Source organism: Sinocyclocheilus rhinocerous, unplaced genomic scaffold, assembly GCF_001515625.1.
Source record: "Sinocyclocheilus rhinocerous isolate Xijiao unplaced genomic scaffold, SAMN03320098_v1.1 scaffold350, whole genome shotgun sequence".
Taxonomy (NCBI): Eukaryota; Metazoa; Chordata; class Actinopteri; order Cypriniformes; family Cyprinidae; genus Sinocyclocheilus; species Sinocyclocheilus rhinocerous.
In genome coordinates, this window is record NW_015637528.1 from 761,375 (window position 1) to 783,274 (window position 21,900).

The 21,900-nt window shown below is 38.4% G+C and overlaps 2 protein-coding genes across 2 annotated transcripts in view; both read left to right on the plus strand.

Moving 5' to 3' along the window:
* LOC107748878 (UNC93-like protein MFSD11) overlaps positions 1–2,293 on the plus strand; it is a 12,479-nt gene extending 10,186 nt beyond the window's left edge. The window contains exon 12 of the mRNA XM_016563867.1: positions 1,712–2,293. Coding sequence (XP_016419353.1) covers positions 1,712–1,873 — 162 coding nt within the window. The 3' untranslated portion in view covers positions 1,874–2,293. The remainder of the gene's footprint in view (positions 1–1,711) is intronic.
* A 4,488-nt stretch (positions 2,294–6,781) lies between these two features.
* The window catches only part of LOC107748879 (uncharacterized protein C16orf96-like), a gene marked incomplete at its 3' end in the record, with an annotated part of 27,608 nt that continues 12,489 nt past the window's right edge, over positions 6,782–21,900 (plus strand). Inside the window, exons 1-5 of the mRNA XM_016563869.1 lie at positions 6,782–6,800; positions 17,751–17,855; positions 17,948–18,028; positions 19,249–19,374; positions 19,697–20,057. Of these exons, the coding sequence (XP_016419355.1) occupies positions 17,754–17,855; positions 17,948–18,028; positions 19,249–19,374; positions 19,697–20,057 (670 nt within the window). The remainder of the gene's footprint in view (positions 6,801–17,750; positions 17,856–17,947; positions 18,029–19,248; positions 19,375–19,696; positions 20,058–21,900) is intronic.

Consider the following 21,900-nt stretch of genomic DNA (forward strand, 5'->3'; position numbering starts at 1 on the left):
TGTTTTTTTAAGTTATTTTTTTTTACAAGAATTGTTAAGTGTCTTTTCTTTTGGTTTGTGTCCATCAAGTACCACATAAATAAAAAAAAGTATATTTTTGCAAAGCATGTAATTCACTGGATTATCCAAATGTAAACATTACTACATGGATCAAAAAACTATATTGTGATATACTGTATATAGCATTATAGTGACATGAACATATTATGAACATGAAAATTTTAATCGATCTGAACTGTAATGTTGAGACAATGTGGTTGCCTGTCTGTCCAGGTCTCGAGCTCACCTTTTACAGTGGGGTGTATGGGACATGTTTAGGGGCCATGACTCAATTTGGACATGACGCCAAGGGTCTTATCGGCCTCTCTGGAATTTTGATTGGTGTTGGTGAAATACTTGGTAAGTCAGTGCATTACAACCATTGTGCTTAAGTTCTCTGTGAACATGGCAAATGTAATAAACTGTTCTCTCTGCTTAACTAGGAGGAGGAGTATTTGGGATTCTGGATAAGTGTAATCGTTTCGGCAGAAACCCGGTGGTGTTTTTGGGGCTGTTTACCCATATTGTGGCATTCTACCTCATCTTCCTCAACATAGCCAGTGATGCTCCCGTGGCCCCAGAGGAAGGCACACAAATGCAGGCTTTTATCCAACCCAGGTAAGATACAACAGTTACAGTACTGGACTTTCCAACAAGGATGAGCATTGAGAATAGAGTCATACATAAAGATGCTCTAGCTGTATATTAACCCTTTTCTGGCTTGTTCTGTCAGTGTGACTGTGGCACTGATATGCAGTTTCCTGCTGGGTCTGGGTGATAGTTGTTTCAACACTCAGCTCATCAGCATTGTGGGCTTCTTGTTCCGGGACGACAGTGCCTCAGCATTTGCTGTCTTTAAATTTGTACAGGTTTGAACCTTCCTTTTGTTAAAGTGTTTTAATTGTTATCATCAGAAGTCATTACATTTTTTGATTTAAAAATCCTATGGAAACATGGCTTCATGAAACATGGCTTCACGGAGTCATATTTCACCCAAATATATATATATATATATATATATATAAACGTAATAAGTAACTTAGATTTTGCTTTAAAAAAGAAAATTTTTGCATTATGAAATGTTTTTAAAAAAGTTGCATGATACTTTCTTTTTTTTCTCCATTTCCATTTGTCTTAATTAGGTTTTTAACAGTATTTTTTAAAAATCAGAATACATTTTAAATTAATGGCACAATACATATTCAATATGTCTTTGCAGATATATATTGTCTAAAATATATTTTGTGGCATGAACATAATGGTCCTAAAAAGAACCCTATAGAGATTATTGGCACCTTAAGCTAATTTTAAGAAGTTTCTTTCTTTCCTTTTTGATTTTGGGGTGATCATTTGTTCATGTTGTTGGGGTTTTATGAGATTCACCCATTTACTTGAAAACATTTGAGAAAAATGTATTAAATATATTTTGGGGGGAAAAAAAATTATAGTAAATCTATATTCTTTGCAGGAATATATTTGTATTTGACAGTTTCACCTTGTCCTAAGTGGTCACCCCTCATGTAAATAAGACATTTCTGTTATTCTTAGAGAAAATGATTTTTATGATCATTAAAATTTTTGCGTTATGGAATTTTCTTTTCCCCCCAACTCCCATTATATGTATGTATGTGTTTTTGGCCCGACGTTACAACGTTTCTTCCTTTCTCTGCAGTCCATCACAGCTGCGGTGGCCTTCTTCTACAGCAACTACCTTCTCCTCCACTGGCAGCTGCTCATCATGGTGCTGGTGGGCTTCCTGGGCACCATTACTTTCTTTGTGGTGGAGCGGGGCGTTATCAGCAGTCGACAGGACTCTTATTATGACAGTATCTGATAGGACTGAAGTGCCAGAACTACCGTCTCATCTCCAGCCATCAGCATCAGTGTGCAGATCTACAAAACCATCTTCAACAGCCATTTTCTTCTTTGGTTTAGCTCTTGAGATGTCTCCTGTGGGAGCACCTAGTCCATGTATCCATTCTCGTTTTCAAGCGAATTGGCTGTATAGACTCTTTTCTTTACGTGCACTTACGATACGTTTACTCCTCAGATGGGATCAAGGATCAAGTGCTATAATGCAATAAAAGGTTTGTTCACATTTTTTACTTTTCACCTAGCATTATACTGTGCAATTCCAGAAACCTGTAACTATGGTCTCATTATCTTTCCAACCATGCTTATTTTCTTGAACATTAAAGTGCCCCTATTATGGGTAATGAAAGGTTCATATTTTGGTTTTGGGAGTCCCCAACAACAGGACGACATGCATGCAAGGTAAAAAAACACTTTCATTGTCTTATAATATGCATTTATTTTTACCGTACTTGCTCAACGACTCCCAAACGATTCGTTTAACGACTAATTTTTCCAAACCCCTCCTTTGCGTGATTGGTCTCATTTTAATGTCATCTCGCCTGTAACGCCTGATAAAGCAGCGTTTGTGAGCACAGTGCTGCTTTGTGTACAGCGTTACCGGGGAAACCGCTATTTTACCGCTCCAGAAGCGGCACCTAGTGGCAAAGAATGAATTTGCATTTTCATTCAGACCAACGCGAAAAGACCAACAAGTGGGCGAGGAATATGCTAATGTTTCATGTTGACGTCAACATCGGCTTGGGATTCGTTTTAAAAACTACTCGTTTCAATGATTCAGAGTCGACTCTTTCTTTTGAGAGACAATAACTTTATACACGGTGCTCTTTCAGATTTAAAACTTTGCAGGATGTTTTCATTCACTTAGAGCTGTGTTACACACTGCATGAAAGTTAATTTTCAAAAATCCATAATAGGGGCACTTTAAACAAGAAGCAATTTACTATAGACATAATTCACCCAAAGATTTAATGTCTGTCATGGTTTACTCACCCTCAGGTTGTTCCAAACCCGAATGGATTTGTTTTGTGGAACATGAGGAGAATTTTCTGAAGAATCTTCATGCAGCTCATTTCACCACAAAGACAGTTCATAGTGACCACAGATATGATATCAAGCACTGAAACGAACATGAACATGCCATAAAAGCGGTCCATACAACTCGTGCACTATATTTCAAGTTTTCTGAAGCCCTACGATCGCTTTGTCTCAGGAACATATTGAAATTTAAGCTGATAAACTTCCCTTCCCTCAAAGCTCTAAAATTGAGTCCACCTTCAAAAATGCCGCTTAAAGGAACACTCCACTATTTTTGAAAATAGGCTCATTTTCCAACTCCCCTAGAGTTAAACTGTTAGAGTTTTACCGTTTTCTGTTTGCATGAGGTTCAGCCAAACACAGTTGGTTTTTGTATTTGTCGCAAACGAACACAACTTACCAGTTTGAATACAAGAATGAGATTTTTGAGCTTTTGGGCCTAAATTGACCTAAATTTCAATCTGATTCTCACAGAAACTTATTATATGACATTGACTGTCTTGGAATATAGTGCATTAGACACATAGAATTGTGTTTTTTGTCCATTTTGGACAAGCTCGACGAATGTGGTCACTTTGAATGTTGTTGTATGGAAAAGAGATGTATGAAGATGAAATTCAGCTTTTTTTGTTCCACGAAAATGAAGTGTAAATGTAAATGAAGACTGTTTTTTTTTTTTTAAGGTGAACTATTCCTTTAAATGGTTACTGTACTACTTAAACGCAGTTATTGTAAAGAAGTCTTAGTGCAAATGCAATAAATCACTGAGCAATGCAACATCATTTTAATGTACACTACGCTGTGAGACTATAGATGAGAAATATGGTTAAATTACAAAATCAGTATCGACGTGAAACACCGAATGCACAGTCAGTAGTTAAATTAGAATGTCTTATTTTAATTATTTTTGCCAGTTGCCTTTCTTTTTTTTTTTATTTTGCCAAAGATTGAAGCACTCTTTGTAGAAATTTGCTTTATTTTTTTTAGGTTTGTCCTTGTTTATTTGTGTGAAGTGAGCTCATATTACAATGAAACCAATCGCTGATATAGTCAATCAGAGGAGGAATAATTTGGGAATAATTTTTCACAGTTGCAACTATAATAATATCAAGCTGGGCTTAAGTCAACATGTCATTGATGATAATGCATTGAGAAAGACTCTTAATTAGAGCCCGACCGATATGTTTTTTTCTCCGCGCGTCGGTAGCCCCCCGATAGGCAGTGGTCTCATTCAAAAGCGGGCCTCTAGACGTACACTCAATTCGTGTTAGAGAGGGTTCCTCGAGCTGAAGGGATCCCCCGAATTTGGTGCGGATCCGCCGCGCCGTTACGGAGATATGGCCGTTCAAAGTTTCAATGGTTTTCCATAGACTTAAGCTTTAAAGTGTTTCATCCAAGTCGCCAGTAGCAAACAATGGAGCGCGCTCTGCTGGACAAACTAAGTAATTATTTTACAATTTCAAGCATTCTATCTGCGTTATATGCTCTGTAGAAAAAAAAATTCGTATCAGCGGCATATTCGCCGATACCGATATATCGGCAACAGGTTCATATCGGCCGATAATATCGGCGAAACGATATATCGGTCGGGCTCTACTCTTAATACATTAACAATACATATGTTACGAGCTCATTTGCATGGGAGTAGGAGCTACATGTATGTTATTCAGCTTAATTTGGTTCAGTGCAATCTACAGGATGTTGAGGGACAATGTGATATGAATATCTGGTCATATACTTGAATGTATCGTACTGTAAAAATGGTAATGGCACCTGGATATTCTGTCTTCTTTTATAAATGTGTATATATGGGATTAAAGTCCTTTTTGAGCCTTTGACTCTCGCCTATGTCTTTTTGTCAGCTATGATACAATTGTTTTACAGTAACAAGTGTTTTGTTGTGGGACAATGACAAATAAGGATATCCAAGAAGATGAAAGTTCTTGTACAAATATAATGTTTGTATTCACGATGGTTCTATATATTAAAAAAATTTATAAAAACACTAGCAATTTTAACAAAAGTTGAACTAATGGTGTACGAATCGGGTTTATTATTACTTTATTATTTTTAATTAAACCTTAAGTATAAAATATTAAATGTATAAATTATACCAAACTACTTAACAGTTTGGCATAATAATATTTGATCGTGATAAGTTTTGATAGTTACAACACCCTGATGCTTGACACTTATCACCCACAAAAATAACGTAATGCATTTTAATTCATTTTCTCTCTCTCTTTGTCTATATTTATTATATATAAAGTATGTTTTTATTTGATAAATGTTTTAATCAACAACTGACAACTATATTGTCATATATGGCAATACATGTCACTGGCTTTAATGTAAGAAATATGAGAGACTTCTCAGACCTAAAGAGTGTGTTGTTGTGTTTGCAAACTGTAATTTGAGCTTGTAGTTATTATTTTGCAATAAGTATATTATTAATAACAAATCTTGATAAGGGTAAACAGCTGCTCCTAAAAATCTATTACGGACAAATGTGCTTGTAAAAATAAACTGCAGCAAAGCATTTGCGACATACCTTTTAGATAAAAACATTTAAACGATACTACATAACAATTTTGGGCTTGACATGGAAAATTTAAATATATATAGGAAAACCGTTTTTTAGGTTGGATGAATTTGGCATGTGTTTATATTAATAACTAGAACAATAATGACAAAAGATAGATTTATTTACAATCATACAGTTTTATTATTATTATTATTATTTTGGGACAAAGAAACATTCATAGGAATAAACAAATAAAATAAAAATACATCGCGTGTTTTCGCTTTTTCGTGAATATGTAATTTTTTATTTATGAATGCATGTTTTGTACACTGGCTATTTGTATAGGCCAATTTTGTTGTATAGCTTGTAATAAAAAATAATACCGAGGAAATCCGTTTGTTTGTTACTTTTATCATCACACTGTACCATTTCCCTTCGAAATATAAATAATGTAAATGTGCATAATGTGTACAGCGGTACATCGCTCTCCTCTCTCACGTGCTGCCACTGAATCGGTTGCTGAGCAACCAAGACGCCGCGGCTCACAACAGAAGGTAATTTCAGTTGATCGACAGAGACGTTATCCAATGAGGATTTAGAAGACAAGTGACGCGAGGCATTTTAACCAATCAGCATCTTCGGTAGGCGGGGAGGACGTAAAGAGAAGAGCAAACTTGAAGCGGTTTTCCGAGGCAAAGCTGCCGGTAACGTGCGAATTAAACGCCGACCGATTTTAGACGCCACAACAAAAGGATTTCGTGTAATTGCGCGTTGATCACAGAACTGAGAAAACAGCCGAGAGCGTTAAAACTCAGTGATTATGCTTGAAAACAGACTGAACTGGAACTCGCGCACCTGTCTGTAGATATGCAGCTCAAACGAACAGATCTGTGATTGTTGGTTTTGACCGCACCGTATTCAGCTGGACTAAACACAGTCGACGGGCATGTCGAGCGACATAAGCCTGCGTGAGCTGCTGGATCTCTCCATAGGAACCCCTGACGCGGGATCCGTCCGTTTCCGCGCGCTGCACACTCTACTGCACGCCATCCTGGGACACCTGAAGATCGAGAGGGTCACAACTGCCTGGAAGGAGGCGGACAGCGATCATGACAGCCCGTCCCAGACTAAAGCCGTACTGCTGGACGGTTCGAGCCCCTACAGGGCGATGGAGGAGAAGCTGCGGCGGATGGAGGAGCAGATGTGCGCACTGGAGGCTCTGCCCAGCGCCTCGGAGCTCATGAGGTCCGACACCGCGCTCAGCGACATGTGGACGCTCATGCAGCTCCGCAGAAAGGCGCAGGCCAACGAAGATGGAGTGTCCAAGGTAAGAGTCACCTCTGCAGTGCACCTCTATAATAGGTTTCAAAACGCCACTGTACTGTAGTAGGCTACTACCACACAACACAGCACTGCCATGCTTATTATGGTGTATTAACATGGTAACACCATGTTTTCTGGACATTTTTCGTGATTACACCATGTTTTATAGGGCATATAGAATGGAAATATTATGTTTTTGGACATAAAGCATGGTAGGCTATGTGAATGCTAATCATATAAGTGCCATGCGACTCTACTGATAACATGGCTTTTCCTACTTCTGGACTGAAAACACAAATAATGGTAAGAAGGTTGTGAATGTAAGCTACAACTTATCCTCTTTCTTTACTCAATGTGTGTTTTAAACACAAACGCTCATTAATCAGGGCTGAGCAAAATTCGGAATGTAAGTATTGGTAATTAAATTAGGCCAGTTAATTAGAAAATCTTAATACTTAAGGTAATTAACCAATTAAAGGGATAGTTCACCCAAAAATGAAAATGTGATGTTTATCTGCTTACCCCCAGGGCATCCAAGATGTAGGTGACTTTGTTTCTTCAGTAGAACACATATGATGATTTTTAACTTTAACCGTTGCAGTCTATCAGTCGTATAATGCATGGCAATGGTAACAAAATCTATGAGAGTAAAAAAAACATGGTTCCACTGAAGAAACAAAGTCACCTACATCTTGGATGCCCTGGGGGTAAGCAGATAAACATCAAATTTTCATTTTTGTGTGAACTATCCCTTTAAGTATTGGTTCATTAGACCTGGCCACACCCACAGGATGTTATTTTGGAGTTTGAATGGTAATGACAGGAGGAGACCTTTACTGAACTGAAATTCAAAGAAATTCTAAAAAAAGAAATGGCATCATGTCAAAGTGAGTTTTGTGACAAAACATGAATAAACATTAATTGTGAATAATTATGCCAATGTGTTCCCTGACATGTAAGATACACTTTTCTCAAATTACATTGACAAAATGGATTAAACAAATATTGACCTGAAAATTTGAATATTAGTTATTTAATAATATTATATAGTTACTTAGTATAGATAATTCTGGAAAATGAATTGTTCTTTAAATATGGTCTGTAAAATGGACATTAATTTATTGCATATATACACACACACACACACACACACATATAAATATATCCATTAACCCTAAACACAATGCAATGCAGTGCAAAATACAGGTTAAACTCCTGTAAAAAGTTTTTTCCATATTAATACAGTACATTGTGCCCTATTTTTATGGATTTTTCGTTTACACACACACACACACATGCACGCTAAAAAAAAAAATGTACCAGTAATTTTCTGCCAGGACATTGTCCATTAATTTTACAGACATTTCCGTTAACCCTAAAATGCAACACAATGACGTGCTAAATTCAAAATACAGGTAAAACACCCTTGAAAAATAAATATGGAAAATTCTTTCATTTTAATATAGTACACTGTGCCCTAATTTTACAGATGTATATTTAGATATTTAAAATTAAAAGCATTTAAATGTCCTTTTTAAAGTTTGAATAAAAAAACAACAACTTTTAAAGGTCTTCTCGGTCGAGCTGTCATCACAGCCCGGGCCGGTGAGCTGCTCCTCTGCTGGGGGTCTGCAGGAGGCTGAATGTTTCATCATGTGTCTCAGCTGTAGATGACTGATGACAGACCACAGAACAATGAGTGACAGACACTGTCCATTCTCAAATAACACCATCTGTGTCTCGTGTTCCACAAACTACACGTTTCTCACACTCCCCAAACCCCTGAGATACTTAAATATCAGTGATGGACGTCAAATAACAGTTCCCGTTCACCACAAGGACACATTTCAGAAGTTTATGTTAGTCCAAACACAGTTCTGCTCAACACAGCTTGTTACCATATGCACAGTAGATTGTATGGTGTGTGTGATGAGGCATCGTGAAAAAGGCTGGAGGTTAAATCCAATATTTGTGCACACAAAACACACTTTCTGCTGTATGTTTTCTGAATGTTGATATGCAAACAACAGACTTTGTGGTTTGCAAATGAGATCTCATAGGTATCAGGTACCAGTCAAAAGTTTGGACACACTTACTCATCTACTTAATATGTTCGACGTTTAGTCATGAACAGAACCAACAGAACCAGAATGAAATGACACAAAATGAAGTATGTAGTGAACAAAAAATGCTAAACAAATAGCCAATGTCCCTGTCTTTCTATTCATCAATGAATGCTGAAAAATTTTTTCCGAGTTTTTATATTATTAATAATAAATATTTCTTGAACAGAATATTAGAATGATTTCTGAAGGATCATGTGACGCTTAAGACTGGAGTAATGATGCTGAAATATATATATATATATATATATATATATATATATAACTGTTATGTATAGCAGATATTTTAAATGTTACATTTTAATGTAGGCCAATTTCTATTTTAATGTATTTTTGATTAAATAAATGCAGCCTTGGTGAGCATAAGAGACTTCTTTCAAAAACACTAAAAAATCTTTATGACCCCAGACTTGAACATTAGATATACATTTGTAATAGAAAATTTAAAATATGTTCATGTTGAGTCACACTAGACCATAACAACTGTTTAATAGGTAGAAAAGAACATTGATAAAAGATCAAATTATCTGAATATTTTACATTATAGTCACAAGTTAAGCCTTGTAATTAAAATGGGTGTTTTACATAAATATTTTTCCCCTTTTATAAACATTTTTGCATATCAGTACCTTTATGGTGGATATTAGTATCTAACGGGGCATTTTCAACAAAAAAATAGAATTTTAAAAAAATGCATTTTAGCCATTCATTTACACGACAATGGCGTTTTGGGGACCTGGAATTGTAAATTTTGAAAACGGGTTTGGAAGTGCATGTTTTTGAAAACTATATACAGTAGTTTTCATCTCTGTGTAAACTACAAAAATGCAAATTTGTGAAAAATGGTGACGTCATATGTATTACGTGTTCAGTCTATAGGTGTTTGCGCACGTGCGTAGTGTTTCTTTACAAAGTGACATCGCCATCTACTGGTCTGGCGTGCATAATACAGTGTTTTTCGTCTTTTTCACAGATCCGTGTGAACGGGGATTGTTTTGTCAACAGACAACGTTGACGTTCGCAAAAAACACAAAGGAAAAACTTTTCAGTTGTCATGTAAACGAACCCATAACAATACGTATTAATTGTCAGCTTTTAGACATTTTTTTCTGAGTGTAATGCTAAATATTTATAATATTTATAAAATTATAATTTAATAAATTTTTGCATGCCATTTTAAGTACAAAAAAAGTGTACAAAAATATTTGATCAGTGTAGATTTAAAGTTTTCATGTTTACATATACAGATTTTTCAGATTTGTACACAAAACAAAGATTATTGGAGTACATTTTGCAAGAAAATACTGTTTCAGTCTTTCTACTTTAAATTTTCACATTTAGTTCAATGTCTTACATGCCGTTTCTTTGTATTTATTTGTGAAATTTACTAGCCAAACTTTTTTCAGTGTATAAACTGTCACTACATACAGTTTAACCCATCTATCTTGACTTTAATAAAAAAGTCAACTACAGTACTATTGTAGCACGTCTCATCTTACATGACATTCAGTCAGTCCTGAGCTGTGATCACCTCCTCTCCACGTCTTTCTCCATCCTCTGATAAGCCGTCAGTAATTAACCTCCCGCAGAGCCGCCGCTTGTTTCACAAACAGTCCGGTGACGTGAGTGTACGGGGAGGTCCTGCTCATCTTCTTAATCATTAATGTTTCGTTTGGACATGTTTGGAGCCATCCATGGTTATCCGCCAGCGCCCTCGGATGACCCCTGCCGCCCAGCTGCCAGCTGAATCCGTGGAGGCCGAACAGGAATGAGAAGCACGGGTGACTGCGCGGCCCTCTGTACATGGAATTCAGGAGTGGAGCCAGCGGGGCTCGTTTTACACATTGTGCAGGTTGTCTACGGCAATGCTGGCATCAAAGTTAAGACATAGTGTGTCACGGTGACCACACAGGAAACTCTGGTTCATTGGAGTGATATGCTCAGCGAGGGACGTCGAGGGGGGTCCGGATGGGAATGATTGACCAGTTGTTTTAGAGCTGGTTGTGTGGTTGCATACCACTCAAACCAATGGATACGAAGGAAAGGATGAATCAGTTTCATGCTCTTTCCCAGGTCTGATGAAGTTAGGGTGTTCCCTTCTACATTCACTTCTGTTGTTTTGACGGTCAGCTACTCGTAGCAACTGATCGGAGGGTTTTGGAGTAGAGACAGGCACTGTGCGCTGATACCGTGGCACCGTTAAGTGACACGATTCATATGAGACACATGACTGTGTGGTGATAAGCAGTGCCAAGACAAATATCTGAAAAGAAATTATTCATGTCGTTAAAGAACAAATGATGTCTGACTTGTTAAACAGCTTTTGTGTGTTGTTTATATTTGCTGTGAGCAGCTGGACTAGATCATACCTAATTACCATAAACAAATGGGCTGTCAGGTTCATCATGAAAAACTCCTTTACAAATAGGACCATGGTGGAAACACGGTACCTGACGTGTTTTCTGATATACTACTGTTCAAAAGTTTGGAGTCTCTTATGCTCATTAAGACTACATTTATTTAACTATATTTATCAAAAATACAGTAAAACTAGTAATGAGAAATGTTATTGCAATTTAAAATAAAATGTTCTATGTGAATATATTTTAAAATGTGATTTTATGGCAAATTTTCAGCATCATTTCTACAGCCTTCAGTGTCACATGATCCTTCAGAAATCATTATATGCTGATTTGCTGCTCCAGAAATATTTATTGTTATTATCAATGTTGAAAACAGTGTTGTGTAGTATTTTTATGGAAACTGTGATTTTTCAGGATTCTTGGATATATATAAAAAGTTCAAAAGAACAGATTTTTTTTTAAATCAAAATCTTTTGTAACATTATAAATGTAATTACTGTCACTTGATAAATTTAATGTGACCTTGCTGAATAAAGGTATTAATTTCCTACTATTAAGAAACTTTATAAATATCTACTACTTAGTACTTCTCGTATTAAAATTTAGTAGTATTGTCAGGGTTCTGTAACTTCGGTCTAGTGTTATTCATGGTTTTGTGACAGAGCCCTGACACTCTCGTCATGTCTTGTTTCATGTCTCGAGTGCTCGTCATCTCTTGTTCTCTCGTCTGCGTGTCCTGTCCCAGTATTATGTCTTGGCACTCATGTCTTGTTGAGTTTCGGTTTCGTGACGGGGTTCGGACACTCGCGCTCCATGTTCTGTCTTGTTGTGGTTTATTTTTATTATCAATAAAAAGCCCATTCTCTGCAGTACTGAGTCCTCGCCTCATCCCTCTACCCAAACCCTGACAAGTATTTTAAATAATACTCCCAAAAGCTGTGGTAGTGTACCATTTGGTGGACCACATGACTTTGACTACCATTGTACATGTCCACAACCTTGGTATTAACACGGCATATGTTCAAAAACATGGTATTACCATGGCACATGTGTAAAAATCCCATGATATTTCCATGGTACATATCCAAAAACAAAATGGAAATTCCGCCGAATTTCTAAAACCATGGTATTGTCTTGGTATTAAAAAAACAGGGTACAAAAAATGTCCAAAAACGACCAAATAATCAGGGTCCTTCCATGAATTCATTACCATGTTACAAGTCCAAAAAACATGATATTTCCATGTTCCATATTCATAAATAAAAGATAGTTCCATGAAATCGAATTGTATTTACATGGTGTTATGTCCCTAACACATACATAAAAGCAGGATAATACCATAATACATGTCCAAAAAACAATCCCAAATTAAAATGTGTATATATATATATATATATATATATATATATATATAGTGATACACATATCACTATGGTACCTTGCCCAAAACAGGTTAATAAACAGGTACTTTTTTGTAGGGCTGCTCCACTAATAGTCGACTAAATGTTAGTTGACGAGAAGAGGCTTATTAAATTTATATTTTATTACTTGGTTAGTCGCAGGAAAAAAACTGTCCGTGTCCATGATGGACAGATCATTAACGACTGGTCCTTGAGGTAATTACAGTATATCAGGCAGAAAATCTATTCATCTATCATTCATCCATCTCAAATATGGCTTATCATTTGAAAGTGAAACATGTAAGTAGTAGCAACTTTTAATGGTTGCTCACTCTAACGTTAACATAGGCTATGTTTACACTAGTGTGTTTTCATTTTAAAACGCATAACTTTTGCTATGGTGACGGCGGTTGCTTATACTTCTCCGGTGTTTTCGGCCCTCGAAAACAGAGACTTTCAAAAACACTGCAGACCGCGTTCATACTTTGTACAGGCAAGCAGATGAACCCAGCATATAAACGCAATGCACAATGTTTAATATTAAATGTTTTCCCATAGAAAACCATTATAAAGAAGACGCTTAACCATTTAGCGCATTGCGTTCATATTCTGAGCTCATCTGCTTGCCTGTATAAAGCATGCATCATCAATAAGGTGTGTACTGAATTTGATCTTTTAATATCACCGTTCTAAAGGCACTTTAAGTGTTTTCACATTAAACGTTTTAGAATGTCTTTTTAATGATTGAAATGTTGCGGTGGGTGATTTATATGGATTGCTAATGGCCAAAACTTGCATTTTGTTCACATATCTTTGTTTTATTCTTTGAGAGATGATCTAAATATATTTGGATTGGAACAGATAGAAAATCAACAAGCTTGTGCTGCAGTTCTATGGATGTTTTGCCCGCTAGGTCTTTGAGGCGATCACGTGACTGAAAAATATCAATTGGCTCACGCCAGTCCAATTGACTGGCCAATTGTTGCGAAGTATGCAAATCGCATGCAAATACTGACGAGCTCGAGAGGCAGTATAAAATGCAGTGCACGCGACAATTACATCAGAATCTGATCCTGAATGCTGCCCTGCTGATCGAGCAGCGATCACGGCGATCTCCGCAATGTCTCGTTCCTGCTCTCAGGGGACGAGATTACGACAGTAACTGGAGAGTGCTCCCTTTCGAGCTGTCTCTCGACATTGTGGAGCATCCACTTTGGGAACGTTATTCAATCCCGCCGTGAGAGCAGCTATGATCAGCCCACAGAAAGGTATACACCAAGCAGGGATAGAACACACCCACAATTCCCAACCAATAACGACGTTTGACATACAAACTCTCATCTGATAGGCGGAGATAAGCCAATGAACGTCCAAAACCCAGGTATACTAAATTTGCATATCTGGCATGAAATAATAAGATCCAGCACTGAATACAGGGCCGATACAGCAACAACAATAGCATTGGGGGGCTGAACAAATCCGGGTTGCGCCATGGCTTTAGAGCTTTGATGCAGCCGTGGGTGACCGCAATGCACAAGTGACCCGAGGTCCACGCTCTCCACGGGACCTGGGTTTTCTGCCATAACTGCAGTGGGCGCATGTGTAGTAAACCCAGATGGGACACTGCTGAGGCAGACGCTATGAGTCCCAGCAGCCTCTGAAATTCTTTCAAGCGAACGGACCTGCCCAGTCTGAAATGTCGCAGAGTAGAAAAAATGGCCGCCATGCGCTCTTGACAGAGGCGAGCTCGCATCTCCACTGAGTTGAAACACACTCCCAGATAAGTTATAGACTGACTCGGGGTGAGAATGCTCTTATGCATATTATTAGCAGCATGTCTATATGGCTGACTAGCATGTCCCGTGAATGAGCTAAAATCAGCCAATCGTCCAGATAGTTGAGAATGCGCATCCCGCTCGCTCTGAGGAGGGAAAGTGCTGCATCCATGCACTTTGAGGAAGTGCGCAGGGCTAATGCTAGGCCGAATGGAAGAACAGAGTATTGGTACGCTGTGCCCTTGAAGGCAAACCTCAGAAAGCGTCTGTGATGCAGGGCTATCTGAAAGTGAAAGTACGCGTCCTTCAAGTCCATGGACGCAAACCAGTCGGGCGGCGGCTCTGCACTGCTCTGAGGAGGAAAGGAGGAATGGAGGTGAGGAGGAAAACGTGTGCATTTTTATTGACTCGTACACACATAAAAGAACATTTTGAACACCGCACACTTGAACTTGGGGCGGCAATCTGCGGTGCTTGGGAACTGGGCTTCCAGCGTGCTCCTCCCTCCTCACGACACCCTCAGGAAGACGGCTTGGAGACCGAGGGGGCCCAGAGTCATGGTGAGGGCTCCTCTGCTGCCCGTGGCGTCTCTTCCCGGGTCCCGGCCACACTTTCCTCCTAACATCCGGCTCCCGCCGAGGGTCTGCTGCAGCCGCGGCAGGCCTTTCCTCCCTCCTCTGAGCTGGGCGGAGGAGACAGACATCCGAAAAGGAGACTGGTGATCGAGGTGATCGCGGAGGGAGAGTCATCGCTCTCACCTCCGGGTGGGGGAGGGGGGCCCACCAGCGGCTTGCTGGCGGCAGTGGGCCTAACCCCGAAAAGACCACGAGCCATATTCCAATGAGTCCTGAGCACGCGCGCTGGCATGTCCGCGCAATGCACGCAGTCGGACTCGTCCAACGCCGCCTCAGCATGGGCCAAGCCCAAGCAGACGACGCAGTGATCGATTTTTCTGGCGGGTCAATGGGTCTCGTGCAGATACTGCAGTAGGATGTCATCTTCGTTCAAGATGCGTAAGCCAAAAGTGAAAGAGAAGAATCTGATGTAATTGTCACGTGCACCGCAATTTATACTGCCTCTCGAGCTTGTCAGTATTTGCATTCGATTTGCATACTTCACGACAATTGGCCAGCCAATTGGACTGGCGTGAGCCAATAGGACTTCAGGAAGTGTGGAAGGAGAGGAGTTCCCAAAGCGGATGCTCCGCAATGTCGAGAGACCGCTCGAAAGGGAACTCCGGGGTTGTGTTTCAGTGTAAACTGACTTTTGAAAACGATGGCGTGGCTGCCCACATTCGCTCTGCATATCCTTGGCTACCGTGTAAACAATAACATGGAGACTGAACTGCAGACTTTCCTGGCTTTGTTGTAATTTTTAGCAGCCATTGTGCAGCTAAATTCAGTATTTTATAAAACAGCAGCTGCCTTCATGCTCAAGAGGCAAGCTGTGCTTAGAGCAATCAGCAATAAAGACGTCCTTGCTTTTTCTCGCCACCATGCTCATTGTTGTACCTGCCAGCGACTATCAACCAACTTCCTGTTTACACTTTTACGCTCATGCCCAGTGTGCATGAATGGTCATGTGAAATGCGCTTTCGGTTGTGAAGTGTGGACGGAGATTGTTTCTGAAACGCAGTGAAAACGCAAGTGTAGATGAGGATCATTTTCATTAAAAAAAAAAAACATTTTAAAACGAAAATGCACTAGTGTAAACAGGGCCTTAGATAAATGTGCGCTGTTAGGCGCATACCAAAGTGTTTTTGTGGAGTGTGGAAGCTCTTAGAACACTACTGCATGACATGGAGGCACTGACATTTTTTCCTTTTAATCATTCGAAACTGTCAAGGGTCTACTTTTATTTGTATACACTCACAATATCAACAAAATGTTGTGCTTTGGTAAAATAAAGAAAAGAAACAGGATGTGCTTTTTGCTGTCTCGGCCTCCGTGAACTGGAGTGTGTCACAAAAATGACTGAAACTCAGCATATAGGCTACTTCCTTCACAGATATGAGAAATATATCTGTAGATAGCTTGAAATGTCTACTTTTCAAACTGAAAACAAATACTCTGTTTATGCAATCCATATTAAAGGTGCATTTCTCTCTAAAGACGCGTCACTGTACTGTGGAGATGGTGAGTCAGCACCGTCGACTTCATCTTTGCAGTCGACACTGTCTCAGAAAACACTAGTTTATTAATAAATAATACAAATATCTCTTTTTTTGAGATAAGACAAGATAAGATTTATTAGTGCTGTCAAATCGATATATAAATATATAAATACACACACGTGCATATTTAAGAAATATTTACATGTGTGTGTGTGTGTGTATATATATATATATATACAGTATATATATAATTTATATTATATATAAATATATATTCATGTATATCAAATATATACATGTATGTGTTTGTATTTATATGTTTATATTTGAATATAAATAAACAGTACACACATATTATGTAAACACAAACTTTTATTTTGGATGCGATTAATCACTAGCACTTGACAGCACTAATATATATATATATATATATATACAGTGGGTCTGAATACTTTCCGTACCCACTGTATATATATTTAAGTAATTCGATTAATATAAACTTCTAGTCAGGGGCAACCCTACTTTTTTGCTAGTGTTGTATATTCATTAACAAGGAAGATTTTTATGGATGTTTCCACAGGTATCCACAACACTGTGTCTGTGTGTGTGTGTGTGTGTGTGTGTGTGTGTGTGGACATTCAGTAACAGCAAGACTGGCAAGTCAGTGTCATCAACTATTTCATATGTTTGTCATCTTCACCTCTATTTCCCTCTTACTAGCCGCCCCTTCAGTCTAATAAGAGAAACCCAAGATACATTTGTTCATCTAACGGAGCCTCACAGGGAGACAAACAGCACTAAGAGTAACAGAGGGTAGACATCAGGGGTTACGCAAACATATCAGAAAGTGGGTGGACAGCGATGCCACATCCTGTTTGATTCAAGAGTGATTCCCAAGACCTTTGTGCTGTCATGGTAACCTCTGTTGGGGTTAAAGGTCAGAAGTTCTCTGTGCTCTCACAAAGAGTATATTATGTACCTTTCAAAGAAAAAGACTGATTCAGCAGTGCTCTTCCAGAGTTTTAGCCCTCCTCAAAGTCCAGGCAAAAGGGATTATGGGCTTTTTCTCTAAAGAGCGTGTTGATTTCCCAGTTACTGTTGCCCAGTAGGAGGGGTATGAAATGAAACCCACTAAATCTTCAAACACTGAAGTTATTTCAAATCCTGTTTTCTTCCTCAGTGTATGGCCTTAATCCAAGACCTGCTGAAGGAAATCCAGGAGCTCAAAGAGTCCAGAGACGATCTGAGACAGGAAGTTAATGCTCTGAACGGTCAGCTCAGCCAGGTGACTGCATACACACGGCAATATCACCTACCAAACATTTTTCCTAATATATATCCAGCAGTTGTGTGACTCGATAACGTTGTCATCTTCAGCTGAACATGAAAGAGTTGGTGGACCGTATCATTGCTATGGAGCATTATTGCCACCAAGTGGAAGATCTGGACAACACTACAGTAAGTATTGCTGTTAAAGGACTAGTTCAACCAAAAATTTAGCTATTTACTCACCCTCATGTTGTTCCACCCTGTTGAAAAAAACAGCATATGCTGGTTAGGTATGTTTTGACGCTGGGATGCTGGTTTACCAAAAATGTAGCTATTTACTCACCCTCATGTTGTTCCACCCTGTTGAAAAAAACAGCATATGCTGGTTAAGTATGTTTTGACGCTGGGATGCTGGTTTAAGCTGGTCCTTTGCTGGTTTATGCTGGTCCTTTGCTGGTTTAAACTGGTCCTTTGCTGGTTTAAGCTGGTCCTTTGCTGGTTTATGCTGGTCCTTTTGCTTCGTTTAAGCTGGTCCTTTTGCTGGTTTATGCTGGTCATGTGCTGGCAAAGGACCAGCATAAACCAGCAAAAGGACCAGCATAAACCAGCAAAAGGACCAGCATAAACCAGCAAAGGACCAGCATGGACCAGCAAAAGGACCAGCATAAACCAGCAAAGGACCAGCATAAACCAGCATCCCAGCATCAAAATATACCTAACCAGCATATGCTGTTTTTTTCAAGCAGTATGAGTCACCTTTATAGTTTTTTTAGGCCAGTAACACCAAATGCAATCAGTTCCTGTGCATGTTGTAAACAATTGCAATGCACCAAATATGTACTGAGCTGAAGCTAAACAATGAACAAACACTGGTAAACTGAGGCGCTTTGCTAGCGGGTTAATTGGGTTAACTCACCCAAACACATCCTATACATATGAAATCACTCAGATACATACACAACATAAAATATTATATTATAAAATATAACTTCTGCACAAAATGACACACATGTACAAGTTTACTTGAACTAAATTACACTACTGTTCAAAAGTTTGGGGTAAGATTTTGTAATGTTTTTGAAAGAAGCCTCTTATGTTCACCACGGCTGCATTTATTTAATTAAAAATAGAGTAAAAGTAGAGTAGAGGACAATTTTCAGCATGATTACTCCAGTCTTCAGTGTCACATGATCCTTCAGAAGTCATACTAATATGCTGCACATTCATTTTGTAACAGTGTACTCCATTATTTCAGGAGCACAGGTTTTCACAAACATATAGTTTTCATTATAGTTTTTGGGTCTGAATGACATGAATGACAATAAGAAGGTCTTTCCTGTCTCATCTGATAATGACCATATCATGTTTATTTAGAATGCACCAGATTTTAATGTATTTTTCTCTCTCAGAAAGAGCTGAAGGACAAGATGGCCCAGTACCCTGTTCCAGAGGAGCTCACGCAGTGTGTCACATGGGAAGTGATGCAAGCTGCGCTCATCAGCGAGAGGCAGAAGATTCAGGAGGCACGTCCAGCTGTAATCACTCCATACACAGCAAGAAGTCAATTTAGTGTGTCCGAAGCCAATAACCTTTCACAGTCATCCTAAATCTCACAGGTTCTTGTCACAGTCGTTGTTTGGTTAGAGCAGGCGGCAGCTGCAGTTGAGGCAAACATTGACCAGAATGAATGATTTGCTAAATGTAAATTCATAACCAACATCTACAAACACAAACCGAGGCCAAAAACCAAGACATTCGTCTCGGTGTTTAATGCAAAGCACAATATACGCTAAAGGACATGCTGATTCGCATTCATGAAATGTTCTGTGTAAATGACATTCCCTCTTAAATTCCCAGGGGTTGCAGGACACCCTCTCCGCCGCTGAAAACATTGCACCCGTTCACCCTTTGAACCTGGGTACCCCGTTCAAAGACGACAGAGCGGGTACTGGTGGCACAACTGGTGTAGATCTCTCTCGTCGGGTTTCTCCTCCCCAGCAGTCACTGTCTGACGGGGCTCTGTGCACTGTGACGGACCGCCGACTGTCCCGGGTCAGCATTTGGGCCGAGCGCTACCCGGAGACCGTAGAGGCTCTGATGGAGGTGGGCAGGCTGAGAGACAGGCACGAGAGTCTGGAGGCCCGTGTGGGGCAGCTGGAGGCAAACAAGGCTGATCAGACCCAGTTTCAACATCTGCGTGATCTTTTCACTGCCATGGGTACGACACAGACAGCAGGGTCACAACCGGCAACATGCTTTATATGCATTATTATCTGTTATTTAATAATAACTCTAACCACAGTTATGATATATTATAATACTTACATATTCATGTTTATATTAGTGGTGAGCACACAAAGCGGAATAGCCTCAAGTGGCTTGAAAAAGATGCCAATGTAAAAAAAAAATGCATGTATTAAAGGGATAGTTCTGTTAGAATTTGCTCGCCATCATGTCATTCCAAACCTGTATGACTTTCTTTATCTATGGAACACAAGATATTTTGAAAAATGTATCAATCTTTTTTTTTTCCATACAGTGAAAGACAATGGGGTCCAAAACAACAATGAAAAAGTTTAATTGTACGGGCAAAAAAACACTGAGACTTTTCTCAAACTATATTCTTTTGTGCTCTACAGAAGAAAGCAAGTCATACAGGTTTGAAACAAAATGATGGTGAGTAAAAAAAATTAAAGACTTTTTTTTATTTATTATTTATTAATGAAATAAGAGGCTGCTTAAGTGTTCTTAAAGAGAGTACACTTTCATGACTATGTTACTCAACACACTTTTGTATTTTGTAACAATGTCAAATGAAATCATTCAATATTCATTTCAATAATCTTTAATTGCACTTTTAAGAAGTACACTTATTTTGATGTGTTGACTAAAACACTAATCACATGTAGTGTTATTCAAATTACATTTAAAGTTGATATTTTATTATTTTAGTATGTACTAAATTGCAACATATTTATTATTACAGATACTAATAATTAGAAATATATTTAAACACACGACATACAGGTTTCAATAGAATGACATTAAAGTATATTTTAGTTTACCATAAATGCTTGTCAGTACATTGAGCACTTCACTTTAACCATATTTCAATAGACAAGAGAAGTACTTATGAAATTGCATTTTTAAAAGCACTCTAAAGTTCAGTTTATTGCATTTAATATGAATTTAAACTATATTACATTTTCATTTAATTGCAATTAACATCGAATTAAGTGTCCGAAAGAATTTCATGCAGTTCACACATAGGTACATTCTTTTAAAGTATATCATTTCCATAATAAGTACATTTTACAGTATGTTAAAGTGTACTAATTTTCACAAGGGACGTTAACATTGGAATAAACAATTTCCCATATTATATGTGTCACGTAGACTTGCACACGACGATGAAGATAAAGTATAAACTCAGTCTTTAATATTAATCCACAAGGTAAATTGACAGAAGGCAGCAAGCAAAAGCAACATACTCCGACGTGTCCAGACAACCAAACGCTGAAAACACAGGAACTTAAGTACTACTACAAACAAGGTTAAATAATGATACACAGCTGAACTGAAATAACTTATCATATCTGTAACCATGACAACTAAAGAGTGGCGGGAAAACTGAACAAAGGAGAATACAAATTACAATCCATTACAATGAAACTAAATGACACACACAACTGATAATTTGTTACATTATGCTACGTTACATAAACTGTAGTTTATGGTTACCAAGCAACATATTTACTTAATATTTGTGTGTGTATTTTGCATCTGCGCCTCATCCAATCAAATATCCCTCTCATAAAATGTGTTAAGAATACTTTTATAATGCAGTTTTTATCTACAGTAGTTACTATTTTTTCATTAAGCTTGTGTATGTTTTAGGGCTGTCATTTGAATTTCATTGTCATTTGCTGTCATTGTCATTTGAATTTCGAATATTCGTCGAATATTCGTCGAATGCAAAAACGTTGCATTCGAATTTTAGGTGTGCGTTAAGGGGGCAGCCTTATCAGTGGCACACGAGATGCGATGACGATGTAAGTGTC